At 36.6% G+C, this 12,994-nt stretch overlaps 2 protein-coding genes across 2 annotated transcripts; one reads left to right on the top strand and one right to left on the bottom strand.

Annotated features, from left to right (window-relative positions):
• Positions 1-149: 149 nt before the first annotated feature.
• eif2s1b (eukaryotic translation initiation factor 2, subunit 1 alpha b) lies at positions 150-9,278 on the bottom strand. The gene is made up of 8 exons (XM_079255384.1): positions 9,137-9,278; positions 7,346-7,588; positions 6,760-6,839; positions 2,555-2,706; positions 2,359-2,465; positions 2,174-2,271; positions 1,745-1,888; positions 150-723 (listed from the first exon to the last, which is right to left on the bottom strand). Exons 2-8 carry the CDS (start codon positions 7,584-7,586, stop codon positions 598-600), a joined length of 948 nt encoding a protein of 315 aa, XP_079111510.1. The 5' UTR covers positions 7,587-7,588; positions 9,137-9,278; the 3' UTR covers positions 150-597.
• Positions 9,279-9,353: 75 nt separating this feature from the next.
• On the top strand, positions 9,354-12,928 carry atp6v1d (ATPase H+ transporting V1 subunit D). The gene is made up of 10 exons (XM_079255034.1): positions 9,354-9,398; positions 9,498-9,585; positions 10,446-10,563; positions 10,934-11,013; positions 11,291-11,358; positions 11,436-11,480; positions 11,590-11,693; positions 11,823-11,889; positions 11,969-12,047; positions 12,247-12,928. Exons 2-10 carry the CDS (start codon positions 9,545-9,547, stop codon positions 12,389-12,391), a joined length of 747 nt encoding a protein of 248 aa, XP_079111160.1. The 5' UTR covers positions 9,354-9,398; positions 9,498-9,544; the 3' UTR covers positions 12,392-12,928.
• Positions 12,929-12,994: the final 66 nt, after the last annotated feature.

Genomic DNA, 12,994 nt, shown 5'->3' with positions numbered 1-12,994 from the left:
AAATACTTGCACTAAAAGTAGCACCACGTATTAACCAGGTTGCCAGCTAGTTAACCTTGAGGTTAGAAAAACAAGTTTAACAGATCTTTTACTGTTTCATAAAGCTGACAGACACTGAAATCAAAACTTCCAGAACTTTATTTATGCCATGTGAGTTTAACAAGAGCAGGTCTTGCAGGTACAACACTGTAACTGGAAGAGAATCAGCACAAAGTCACCACTGACCGCTTGTAGACAGACGAGCCTATGCAGTTCCCTCTCAGTCAGTCACATCCAGTGAGCGACCAAAGAAGATTTGCCACAGATACTGAAGACACTGGGCTCTTAAGCAAGAGGTGAAGGCCACTGCTTGAATCAGCTTTTTATTATTCAAATCAGTGTACTTAAAAATAGAAACTATACTGATGCTTAACTTGAACCTTCCTTGTGTCCATGTCTATGGAAGAAGACACTTAAATGTTGCCTTCTTCTGAGGCAAAACTTGCTAATGAACAACCTGGGACATTGGCCAATCAATTAGTAAAACGCCAGTAAATGTTTGCAATGTGAAAGTTGGACTGTCCACTTTTTCCCCACCAGCCTTCCTCTGAGGACTGACTAGTCTTCTGCTTTGGCCTCCATCTCTTCTGCATCGTCGTCTCCGTCCACCTCAGCATTCTCCCGCTCTAACCTCTCCAGTTGACGAGCCAGTTCAGTCTCATCCGTATCTGTCACCACCTTGGGCTGTGGGGCACAATTAGGTATTCAGTGTATGAGAAAAATAATCAGACCCTGGGGAATGAGAAAATCATACAAACATTGAGAAATGAAAGACAGGTTTGGCAGTGTTCCTAAGAACACACTACTATGTCATCCTGGATAAGCTGTGCTACCTGAGCAACTTTGGTGGGTAGCAGCCACCACCTCTAGTGGAGAAGACATACACGTACACTGACAGACATCAGGAACAACACAGGGTTCAGTGTCTCAGAAGGACACTTAAATGTGATCAGGGGAAGAAGCCTGGAAGAGGACGACTCTTCCTTCTGAGCTACAGCTGCCAAGAAAAGATGACAACAAGGACATTATCTGTGACCATCACCTGCAGGACCACTCCTTTATAGGGGTTGTCTTGCCAATTATCTCTCATTTCTACCTGTTGTCTTCCATGTGTACAGCAGCAGGTGAAATTGATTCAGTGTTGCCTCCAACTAAAAGTCAGGCAGCAAGAAATGATGTCAAGTAGAATAACAATAGTAAACCTAATTGAGCTATTTTAGTGCTGATTAAAAAGAAACAGAAAACTTTCTTTAGTTTCCCACTACAAGAGAAAATAGATAAAGTATAATTAACTTTGATAAAGAAAAAACAAAAAGGTTTAGTTGTTGGTAAATCTCTCAAAATGAATAAAAAGAGCTTAAAACAGAAGAAAATGCTGAAAACATCTGTAATAAACTCTGTAAAGCCCAGCTAATGACACAAAGCACCAAAGATTGTTCATAAACGTAGCTGATAGATCATGATCTCCATAATCAATGCCCATAACCTCAGGTGTTTAGAATTTTACATTTCAGACTGACTGAAGCAGCACAGGATCAACCCCAAATCAGCTGAACCCTTCTCGAATAATTATCTTGAGACAAGTCAAATACTATTCCTAAAAACACATGTCCTGATACATCTATCACAGGAGAAATTTGATATCCCCATCTTTTAAGGTCATGCATCCAATAAAACCAGAGACTGACAAACAGAAAACCCTCACCTCCATTTGGATGTTAAAGACGCCCCTCTTCTCCTCAATCTTTTCCTTAATAGCAGCCATGGCCTGGTTTAGGACAGACAGGCCCTCTGTGCGCTCCAGAGTGGTTGTGGTCATCACATAGCGAGGAGGAGCGATCAGGTTGATCTGGCAAAACAAGACCACACATCAATGAGGCAGTAGTTGAAAGGAGACCACATCCAACTAAAGCAGCAGGCTGTACTGTTACCAAATTTAGTCTAAAAAAATACAAGTGCTGCTTGAAAAGACCATCCATTCATTCATCCACTGATCCTCCACCATCCACTTAACTGCTTAATCCAATGAAGGGTTGTTGGGAAGGACAGGACAGGTTGCCAGTCCATCACCAAGTTAAGTTAAGAAGACCAAATTCACTAAAATATATAGAGTAGATGCAGCAGTGAGATTAACCTTAATGGGCATTGCCTCTGTGGAGCAGCCGAGTCCAGCCCTCAGAGCTTCTTTCACTGCATCAATGCCTTCATACCCGTAGCACGCCACTTCGATATCTGCGGAAAACAAAAGACATCAAGGCTACAGGTTTACCTTGTGATATATCTGAGAGAAAGTTCTTAAAAGCAGTCATAATAACAAACCTGCTCTGATTTTGACAGCCTGTGGAGTTAGTCGCCTATTGATGTTATCAATCAACACACTCCTCTCCTCCTCTGTTAAATCCAGGCCATCCAGAATGGAAGGGTCTCTTTAAATGGAAATTTTTTAAAAAAAAAAAACCCAAAACAAAACAAATGTGAAAATATCAAGGTATTGTGTGTCAATCATCAGACTTACGATACAGCCTGTTTGAAGACATCATAAGCCCCGTATCCTGGCCGCTTGTATTTTTCATCAAAGACCCATGCAGTGCGCTGGTACAAGCTTTCTAGCTGCTCATCCTTGCTGTATTCCAGTACCTCTGCCACGTGTCGCAGGATGCTGTACACCTGTAAACAAAATACTTTAAAATAAGCTTTGTACAAATAATTATATAAACAAATAATTAAAAAACTTTAAAACAACTCATTTAAAGGCAAGGCAAGTTTATTTCTCTAGCACAATTCAACAACAGGGTGAATTAAAGTGCTTTACAGAGACAATAAAATATTTAAAAAAACAGAGCATAATATAAAAGTAAAAACAAGAAAGTAAGAAAAAAAAAGACATTAAGTAAAGAAACATGCAGATTGGAAATTGAAATAAACTCAAAATAGCTGAATAAAAACAACTGAAATGCAGTCAAAAAATTTGATTAGTATGTTTCATTAAAAAGGTAAAAAAAAAAGTCATAGTATAGTATTTTTAAAAAATGACAGTATATGTGTCAAAAAATGTCATAGTACAGTATGTCTTAATACTGTCATACTTTAGTATGTCTCTAAAAAGGTCATAATATAGTATGTGTAAAAAATGTTATAGTATGTCAAGATATGTCATAGTATAGCATGTCACAACATAGTATAGTATGTGTAAAAATGTGTCAGAGTATGTTTCAAAAACTGTCAGTGTAGTATGTCTCAAAATATAGTATAGTATGTGTAAAAAAATGTCATAGTATAGTATGCCTAAAAATTTCATAGTATAGTATGTGTCAAAAAATACAGTATAGTATGTAATTTTTTTAAATAGTATAGTATGTCTGAATAAAAATGTCATAGTATAGTATGTCAAAAAATATCACAGTATGTGTCAAAAATGTCAATCTAGTATGTCTCAAAAAAATGACGGTATAGTATGTCTAATACTGTCATAATACAGCATATTTTAAAAATTTCACAGTATATTATGTATAAAAAACAGTATCGTATGTAAAGAAAAAAGTTTCATTGTATAAAAATGTCAGTATATGTGTCAAAAAAGGTCACAGTATAGAATGTGTCAAAACATGACAGTATATGTCACAAAATGTCATAGTACAGTATGTGTCAATAATAAATGTCACAGTATGTGTCAAAAATGTCATATTATAGTATGTGTAAAAAAAAAAGACAGTATAGTATGTCTAAAACTGTCATAGTACAGCATGTTTAAAAGATTTCACAGTATATTATGTATAAAAAAAAAAGTATGTAAAAAAAAATTCATTGTATGCCTAGTTTAAAAAAAATGTCATAGTATAGTATGTGTCAAAAAAATTTGATTAGTATTTTTCAAAGATGTCATAGTATAGTATGTGTAAAATAATGTTATATGTGAAAATATGTCATAGTATCACATCTCACAATATAGTATAGTATGTGTCAAAATGTGTCATAACAGTATGTGTCAAAAAAAAAGTATTGTATGTAAAAAAAATGTCATTGTATGCCTAGTCTGAAAAAATGTCATAGTATAGTATGTGTCAAAAGATTTGATTAGTATTTTTCAAAAACTTCATAGTATAGTATGTGACAAAATACAGTATAGTATGTAATTTTTAAAATAGTATAGTATGTCTAAAAAAATGTCATAGTATAGTATGTGTCAAAAAATGTTATGCCAAAATATGTTATAGTATCACATGTCACAACATAGTATAGTATGTGTCCAAATGTGTCATAGCATAGTATGTGTCAAAAATTGTCATAGTGTAGTATGTCTCAAAACATCATAGTATAGTATGTGTAATAAAAAATGTCACAGTATAGTATGTCTGAAAATTTCATAGTTTAGAATGTGTCAAAAAATGACATTGTGTGTGTCATAGTATAGTATGCATACAAAATACAGTATAGTATGTAATTTTTTAAAATAGTATTGTATGTCTAAAAAATGTCATAGTATAGTATGTTAAAAAATTTGATTAGTATTTTTCAAAAATGTGATAGTATAGTATGTGTAAAATAATGTTATATGTCAAAATATGTCATAGTATAGCATGTCACAACATAGTATAGTATGTGTCAAAATGTGTCATAGCATAGTATGTGTCAAAAATTGTCAGTGTAGTATGTCTGAAAATTTCAGTTTAGAATGTGTCAAAAAATGACATTTGTGTGTTATAGTATAGTATGCGTAAAAAACACAGTATAGTATGTAATTTTTTAAAATAGTATAGTATGTGTAAAAAAAGTCATAGTATGTTAAAAAATATCAGTGTGTCAAAAATGTCATAGTATGTGTCAAAAAATGACAGTATAGTGTGTCTAAAACTGTCATAGTACAGCATGTTTAAAAAATTTCACAGTATATTATGTATAAAAAAAGTATTGTATGTAAAAACATTTTCATTGTATGCCTAGTGTAAAACAATGTCATAGTATAGTATATGTCAAAATATGTCATACTATAGCATATAGTATGTGTCAAAAAGGTCATAGTATAGTATAGTATGTCAAAAATTCATAGTATGCTAAAAGTGAAAAAATTTGATAGTATAGAATGTGTCAAAAAAATGTTTCAGTATAGCACGTGTCAAAAAATGTCATGGTATGTCATTGTATAACATGTGTCCAAAATTGTCATAGTATGTCAAAAAAATTTGCTGATTGCTGTGTTGCTGATCATATCCTTAGGAAAGGAGAAGATTTTTGTGTTCTATTCCACACATCCACTAATCATTTACAGCGGAATAGGGCTGGGCGATATATCAAATATACTTGATATATCGTTGCTAGTCCCCTGTGCGAATATAGAAAATGCCTATATTCGTCATATTCGAGTATCCTGTTGTTACGCAGTTGTTTTTAGCTGTGGGCTGGGTTTTCTCCCTCCTCCTCAACTCTGCACCGCTTTGCACTGAGAGTTAAAGCAAGCGCACCTAGTTACGTACATAACGTGAGCTACGTGCTACGTCATGAGAGGCAGCGTGTAGCCACTTTCTCGCTAAATTTAGCGACTTTTTGTGAAAAGCGACTAGCGACAAATCTAACTTCTTTTACAGGAGTTATTGGAGACTTTCCTGGTGTTTTGGCGACTGACTTTAAAGCGCATATTGTAAAGTTATTGTCAGAACGAGAGTCTCTCCCCGTCCTAAAGCACTCAGTCAGCTCCGGCTGCAGCTGCAGCCAGTCAGAGGAGCAGAGAGGACACCTGCACGACTCCACCTACAGTCACAATGACCAGCCAAATCCGTCACTGATCCTGCTCTGGATTACCGAGTGGGACGTAAATTGCAAAGTTTTTCACGTCACGCAAAAATAATTAATTCTATTTGATTACATTCACAGCCTCTGTCACTTACTCACCTCATCTACTGTGTGTGTGACACAAGCATATTTATCTAGCTCGTCATGTCTCTAGAAAGTACAGAAAGGAGTGGGAATCAAATCCTGAATTAAAAACTGGCTGAAGCCGTTTATTGGAGACGATACGAGGACATTTTGCCTGTATTATAAGACTGATTTCTACGCTAAACTCTGCAATTAAAAAAAATACACGACAACTCAAATACGTATCCATAAAGCGAAGCCTTATAATAGTTCATCATTTGAAAAGTCCCCCCCTAGAGCACCTATTTTCATACGCTGCATTTATTACATTGTGCAAAGGCACTTTATTTTGTTTTAAAATGACATGTTTCTGCCACTGCTTTAACTGTTCAATAAATGCGGTTTTGATCAGTTTGCTTCGTTACAATTTCATCCTTTTGGCATGAATGTTTAAAATCAGCATATCTTAATGCAGTATGAGCAATTATGTTTTAATGGAGACACAAAATCATCTTACTGATGTGATTGTATGTGCCAAAGCATTAATTCAAGGCTAAGGTAAATATCAAGATACATATCGTATATCGTGACATGGCATAAAAATATTGGGATATTACTAAAAGGTCATATCGCCCAGCCCTACAGTGGAATTACCAATGATCAGAGTTTTAGGCCCAGCTTTTAACTTTCCCTGTTGCCTTTTACTTACTGACCGGTTAATCAGTCCTCGCCTTGCTGCCCTGGCTTGGATGGTCATCTGTTTTAAAGTGGGTTTTGCATTTATAAAAGGGAAACGCTTCATGTTGGCAGGCCCTTCTAGAATTAGGATTTTATACTTGTGTTTAGGAGAAGAAGAAAACATGAACTTACAGTTTTAGATTTGGTGAATTTGTCCTCACACTTGATGGCCTCCTCTGGCGAAACTCTTCTTTTTGATAAATCAATGTATCCTGGAGGAGAAATGGCAAAATTCAATTGAACTATCTTATTTCCACAGTGATTAAAAACTCTTGTAAGTACTTGTTGGCTCTTGAAAGCAATGCAAAACTACTGCACTCAAACCAGCATTTTCAGTATTTAATGTGGATTTTTACTGGTTGTCACTTGGTATTGGAAACAAAATACCTGAGTGTATATGTTTAGATGATGTAGTCAGGGAACAAAATGGGTAGACAACTTTATTTTCTCCTGATATGTTGTCAAAATACCTTTAGGTTTTCTCTCTGTTTTATTTCTTATTGCCTTGTTCGGACGGTTCATGCCATTAATTTCTTATAATGGACACCTCGTCGGCCATTATCCCTTACTTATAGGATTGCTGTAATGTTTAGATCAGTCTGCCTGTTCACTCAGTGTTTTTAGATCAACAGTCAAATAAGACCAAATTCTCTGTGCTTTGTGTCTTTTTTATTGACCTATATCAGTATTCCACAAAACCCAGTCTGCCAGCACTCACCCTTCTCTTTGTCTACTCGGATGACGACGACACACTCGTTGCGGCCTATACGGATGAGCTTGTTGATAGAGCGGATACGTCGACGTGACAGCTCACTGAGGAGGATCATGCCCTCAATGTTGTTGTACTCCAGCAGGCTGACATAGGCGCCCATCTCAGCGATAGACCTCACGTTCACCATCACAACATCTTCCACCTCTGGGAACCGGTGCTGGTAAAATCTACAGCTTAGCCCCGGCATTGCTGTTTAAAAAAAAAACAACAGCAAAAGCAGAAGTAAATACTTACAGCAGAAAATAACAAGTAAACGCACAATTGACCTGTTAGATTATAATATTCAATATTACTAATACAATCCAGCTAGGAACTGTTTGGTCAAATATTTGGTGCTAAAAAGTTAGGATTACTACTTCCATGCTGCTTACAGGAAACCACAAAATTTGATTGAAGATTATAAGAAATGATAGGATTACCCCTTTTTAAAATAAATATTTTTATCTAATGTTGCCCTGATGGAAAAATCCAACATAATGGCAGGTAATTTAATTTCTGAGCCACAAAAATTGTTGAGCTGCACTTTGGATATCTTTTTAAAGCAATTACAAAATATGCAAATGCCAATCATAAAAGCAACTGACTGCAAACATTACAACAAAAAACTAAAACTTTAAATTCTGAATAATGTTTATATGTATAGAGTGGATTACATTGAAATAAACACCTTGAAACACCGTTACAGTGGTCACATTTAAAAAAAAAAAAAAAAGAAAAAAAAGAAAAATAACTGTGTGGTTAATTGATTGAAAGCAAAAACTGACAGTAAAAGACACAGCCACCTTTTATCTAAGCCTAACAGTTAGATAAATTACAAACTGGAAAAAAATTACATTTATGTATCAGACTACTGTGAGTAATGTGCCCTGTAAAAGATTACACTGCCCATTGACTACCGAGTGTGGATAAGCATATAAATAATACTCAGCATGTAAAATATAATTATAATAATATAAATTTAAGTCAACTATTCTGAACCTTGTACAGACAAAAACTGTCAATGAACTTACATCCATCTTTGCGTTATCATTACACACCAATGTCCGGGTAATTTACCTTACATATAACACTAGCTATGTAAACATGTTTAATGACTTGGTCCTGGTGGTAACTCATATTAATAGTCAGTTACAGAGACTACAACTTGTGGCACTGATTATTGTAATTCCCTACTAAAGCTGACTTATATGTAAACACTAACCATGATATGAAAAGCAAATTGCGTGATAAGGGTTGAATACGACAAACCCCCGGCCCTCCGTAAAAAAAAACAAACAAAAAAAATTAATTAAGAATGTTTCTTTCCATTCAATTGACCAAGTTTATCTTGGAACTTGGTCCCTTGATAAAGGCAGGGATATTGCTTTGTCTATGACTGATTTATTTGACTTTTTTTTTTTTTAATTTTTATCTTTGAATAGGATGATGCAATGCTGGCAAACGACAATATGCTTACTATTATAGTCAGAAGCACTGCGTACATGAAACTGGATATCTCCTTCAAATAACTTTAACACGTGGAAAGCTTATGAAAATGTGTTAGCTTAAAGTATTAAATACAGGCAGATGAAACATTAATTAAAGAAAACCCGTTTACTTTGTTATCTGTTAGCTTCCTAGCGGTTCCTAACCCACATGCGGCACATGCACCGCTGGCGCGGCTACCTGTTAGCCAGCGAGCTTGCAGCACCATACACCACTACCCACAGAAAAACTTCCATATTAATAAATACCTACCTGTGTCATGGGGTTACAGAACGATACACTTGAATGTTCTGTTTTGGGCGTATTCAAATGACCAGATATATTTTATTTGCTGTCGTTTTTTAATGAACAATTCGGGCCCTCTAGCTTGCTTTCATGGGTGTGCTTATTTTTCGACCCGGAAAAGATAGTCAGAGCTTTTGGAGCACGCTCATGCGCAGAACGTGCTCGGTGAAGTCACATGACGAGAGGCCAGCTGATCATCACGGACGGACAAGATCACGACAATTACTCGGTCTGTGCACCTAATCCGTCATGAAAACAGGCTCTTTGCTTTAATATAAATAGAAAATTAAGATATATTTAAAACAGTTAGTTTTTTTTCATTTTATAGGGCAGAAGTAAACAAAGAACGGCTATCATCGACCAAAAGCCGCAACGATGTCTGGAAAAGACAGGATCGACATATTCCCCTCCAGGATGTAAGCAGCTCGTTTCTTGCTAGTTGCTAACCAGCTATAGCTTCTTAGCTAAACGATATAGCGTCATTTTTGAGGTATTGTTTTTTAGTTTTTGATATTTAATTGAAGTCTCCCCATCAAAGAGATTGCAATCTTTTCAACTTTTGTTTTTAATTCAAACATAATCCAAGTTAACATGTCTACTGTTTAAAAGAGGAAGAGTCATGTGTCATGTGATCTTTTTAACATCACATCTAAATGTGAGCTCTTGAAACAAAGTGGACTCATGGAAAGAATGTCTATTTGTTCTGTCAATTCAACAATAAAAGTAAAACGTGTTGAAACCATTGCTTTATGTGATACAATCAGGGCACTAAGTGGGAAAATTAAATAAACGTAATTAAGGCAGCTGGTCATCCTTTACTCAGATAGTTTATACATAAATACACATAAATATACATGTAGTCAACGGTGTTGGAGGTTTTGAATGCTGTATTCTTGTTTCATTCTTATTTACTCTTAAAGTGTAATCACAAACAGGCACAAACCCTGTAAATGAGACAGATTACACAAACACAAGACAAAACACGGTTCGCACATGTCAAAGTCTTTGGATGATACGTTCCTATTGCAGTGAAAACTAAATGTAAAATTATTAATGATTTCAACATTGCTCTGCCAATAATTCTTTTTGTCGATACTGTTGAAAATGGAGAAATGATCAAATAAATCTGTTGCATTGTGGTGAGTTAGGTAAGTAATTCCACTTCCTTTCACTGGGTCAGAAACAGTTAAATCAGCAATGAAGAGTTGGTAAACAGTAATCGCTGCATAAATGGCAACTTGTGAGTATGGTTGGTGTGTCTTCTGTGTGTTTGCAGGGCTCAGACCATCATGAAAGCTCGGATGAAAGGAGCGCAGACTGGCCGTAACCTGCTGAAGAAGAAATCTGATGCCCTCTCCATGCGCTTCCGTCAGATCCTTCGCAAAATAATTGAAGTCGGTTGACTTTACTGTTGGCATTTTCCCACTTAGCGTTCAATTTGATGCACCTATCTAAAGAAATTGACATCTGATAGGACAACCGTTGACATCATCTCAGTCTTCAGTTCTTGTTAAAACTCTGATACTTACTTAATATAGGTTTTGCTGTGATGTGATTTGTTTTGCTGTTAAGTTGGACCTGCATTGTTAGAAACAGGATGGAACAAAAAGACGTGCAAAATGGCAAACTACAGACTGCAATCAATAAGCAGTATCGAACAAACAAACTAATGAATGAAATACTCCAATCATTACTTTGTGAATTGAAATAGTAGAATGTCAGAAAAAAACTTCCTAAAGGTAGATTTTTCCCTTCTTCCTTTAGACTAAGACTAAAATGGGTGAGGTGATGAGAGAGGCCGCTTTTTCTCTGGCTGAAGCCAAATTTGCAGCTGGAGACTTCAGGTAAGAATGAGAAGATTGCTGTAATGTTTAGTAAGTATCTGTCATTAACTTGGATCTTAAAGTTGGTCGGTGACAAAGGTTGGTGAGAAGAGCAATTTAACACATGTAACAGCTTTGTTTTTTCTAGTAATAATGTAAAATTTTAGACTTTCTCCTCAAAACAGGAATACATGGAAACACTTCAGAAGTTTTGATGCCATGTTTAACTATTTTGAAATAGAATGTAACGATACCAAAACAAAAAGTGATTTGAGATTTTGACCAATTCTGTCTGCAGCACAACTGTAATCCAAAATGTCAACAAAGCCCAGGTGAAGGTCAGAGCCAAGAAAGACAATGTGGCAGGTTAGATTAAAAATCTTTCTCGTTTTTCCTTGCTGTGAGTAATAAGTTATTCACACATGCTCAATTTACTCTTTCAGGTGTCACCCTTCCCGTTTTCGAACACTACCAAGAAGGCGGAGACAGTGAGTGGAGTCTAATTTTCGCCTTTTGCCGTGCATCTGTACATGTGTTTGGAAACATTTTAGGGCATAATAAATCACAGAGAACACTCACTGGCTGTGTGTGTGTTAGGTTATGAGCTCACTGGTCTGGCCCGAGGAGGAGAGCAGCTGTCCAGGCTGAAGAGGAACTATGCAAGAGCTGTTGAGCTGCTCGTAGAGTTGGCCTCCCTGCAGGTAGAGGGTGCTGTTGTGAACATCAAATCAACTTAGCCTTGTTTTGTTCTTGTTAAAGGCACATTTAAAGATGTTTTAGAAAATGTGAAGATTGTTTTTAGTTGACACGTGTTCAATTTTGGTTTGCAGACATCTTTTGTCACTCTGGATGAAGCCATAAAGATCACCAACCGCCGTGTGAATGCTATCGAGCACGGTAAAAGCCCACTTAACACAAAGAGTTTTCCTCTAAGATCTTAAGCAGAATTAGCTTCAATCCATGTTCCTCCCTGCAGTGATTATACCCAGAATCGATCGCACTCTCACCTACATCATCACAGAGCTGGATGAGAGAGAACGAGAGGAATTTTACAGGTGAAAACATTTTCTTTTAACCTTTTAGTTAAAAGTTTAGAAAGATTGTAATTGCATTGATAAGCTGTGATGTACACAGATCTGGGTCTGAGATTTGTGCCCTGTTAAAAGCCCAGATCATTGAATTTCTGTTAGTTACCCCGCTGATCCTGCCGGCCACGTAGCACTGTGCATCTGTTCTTATGTTTTGTTTTGCCAGGCTGAAGAAGATCCAAGAAAAGAAGAAGCAGCTCAGGGAAAGGACAGAGCTGGAGATTGCCGCCCGGCTGGCTGCCCTTGGCCCCATCGCAGAGCCCACCAACATGCTGACAGAGGAAGCGGATGAAGACCTGCTATTTGAGTGAAGCACTGTCACTCCTCATCCTATTTATTCTGTGCCTCTTAGGCCACGTTAATGTCCTCTTATACAAGTGATGAAAGTTGGTGTGTGCGTGCGTGTGTGTGTCTGTGATTATTTCTTCTGTTGTTTCAGTGGTGGAAACTATGACTGTTTCCGTACATGTAACTGTACAGAAAATAAAATGTCGTCGCACTTCTGGGGTTACCCACAAAAGAGACAGAGGATAAAAATTAAGTAATTATCACAAAGAATATAAGTATGTTTACATGTGGTTTGCGAGCAAAATAAAAGCATTCTGTGTGGTGGATCCACCTGTACATATTTTAGTTTTATCATAACCGTTACAGCTGTTGCATGCTGTAAAGTTCAATGTGTTGTCGGTGTTGTGTGGAGGTCCATCTCACAAACTTCTGTCATGAGGTTACTGTTACCTTACTGAAGGACGTTTACCATTTCAACACAATCCCCCCACCAATGTGACCCTGCTGTCAAATGCGAAGCCCAACACTTCATGTGAATAAACATGCTCTATACACCCATATATCTTGCCTGGATTTCTTGTGCTTTCACCACCAGCTGACTTTGAGCATAATATTGCAATTGCCAG

The sequence above is a fragment of the Telmatherina bonti genome, assembly GCF_933228915.1.
Source record: "Telmatherina bonti genome assembly, chromosome: 16".
In the NCBI taxonomy this organism is placed as follows: Eukaryota; Metazoa; Chordata; class Actinopteri; order Atheriniformes; family Telmatherinidae; genus Telmatherina; species Telmatherina bonti.
Note: the sequence above shows the minus strand (reverse complement) of the source record. Positions and strands in the feature narration are given on the sequence as shown.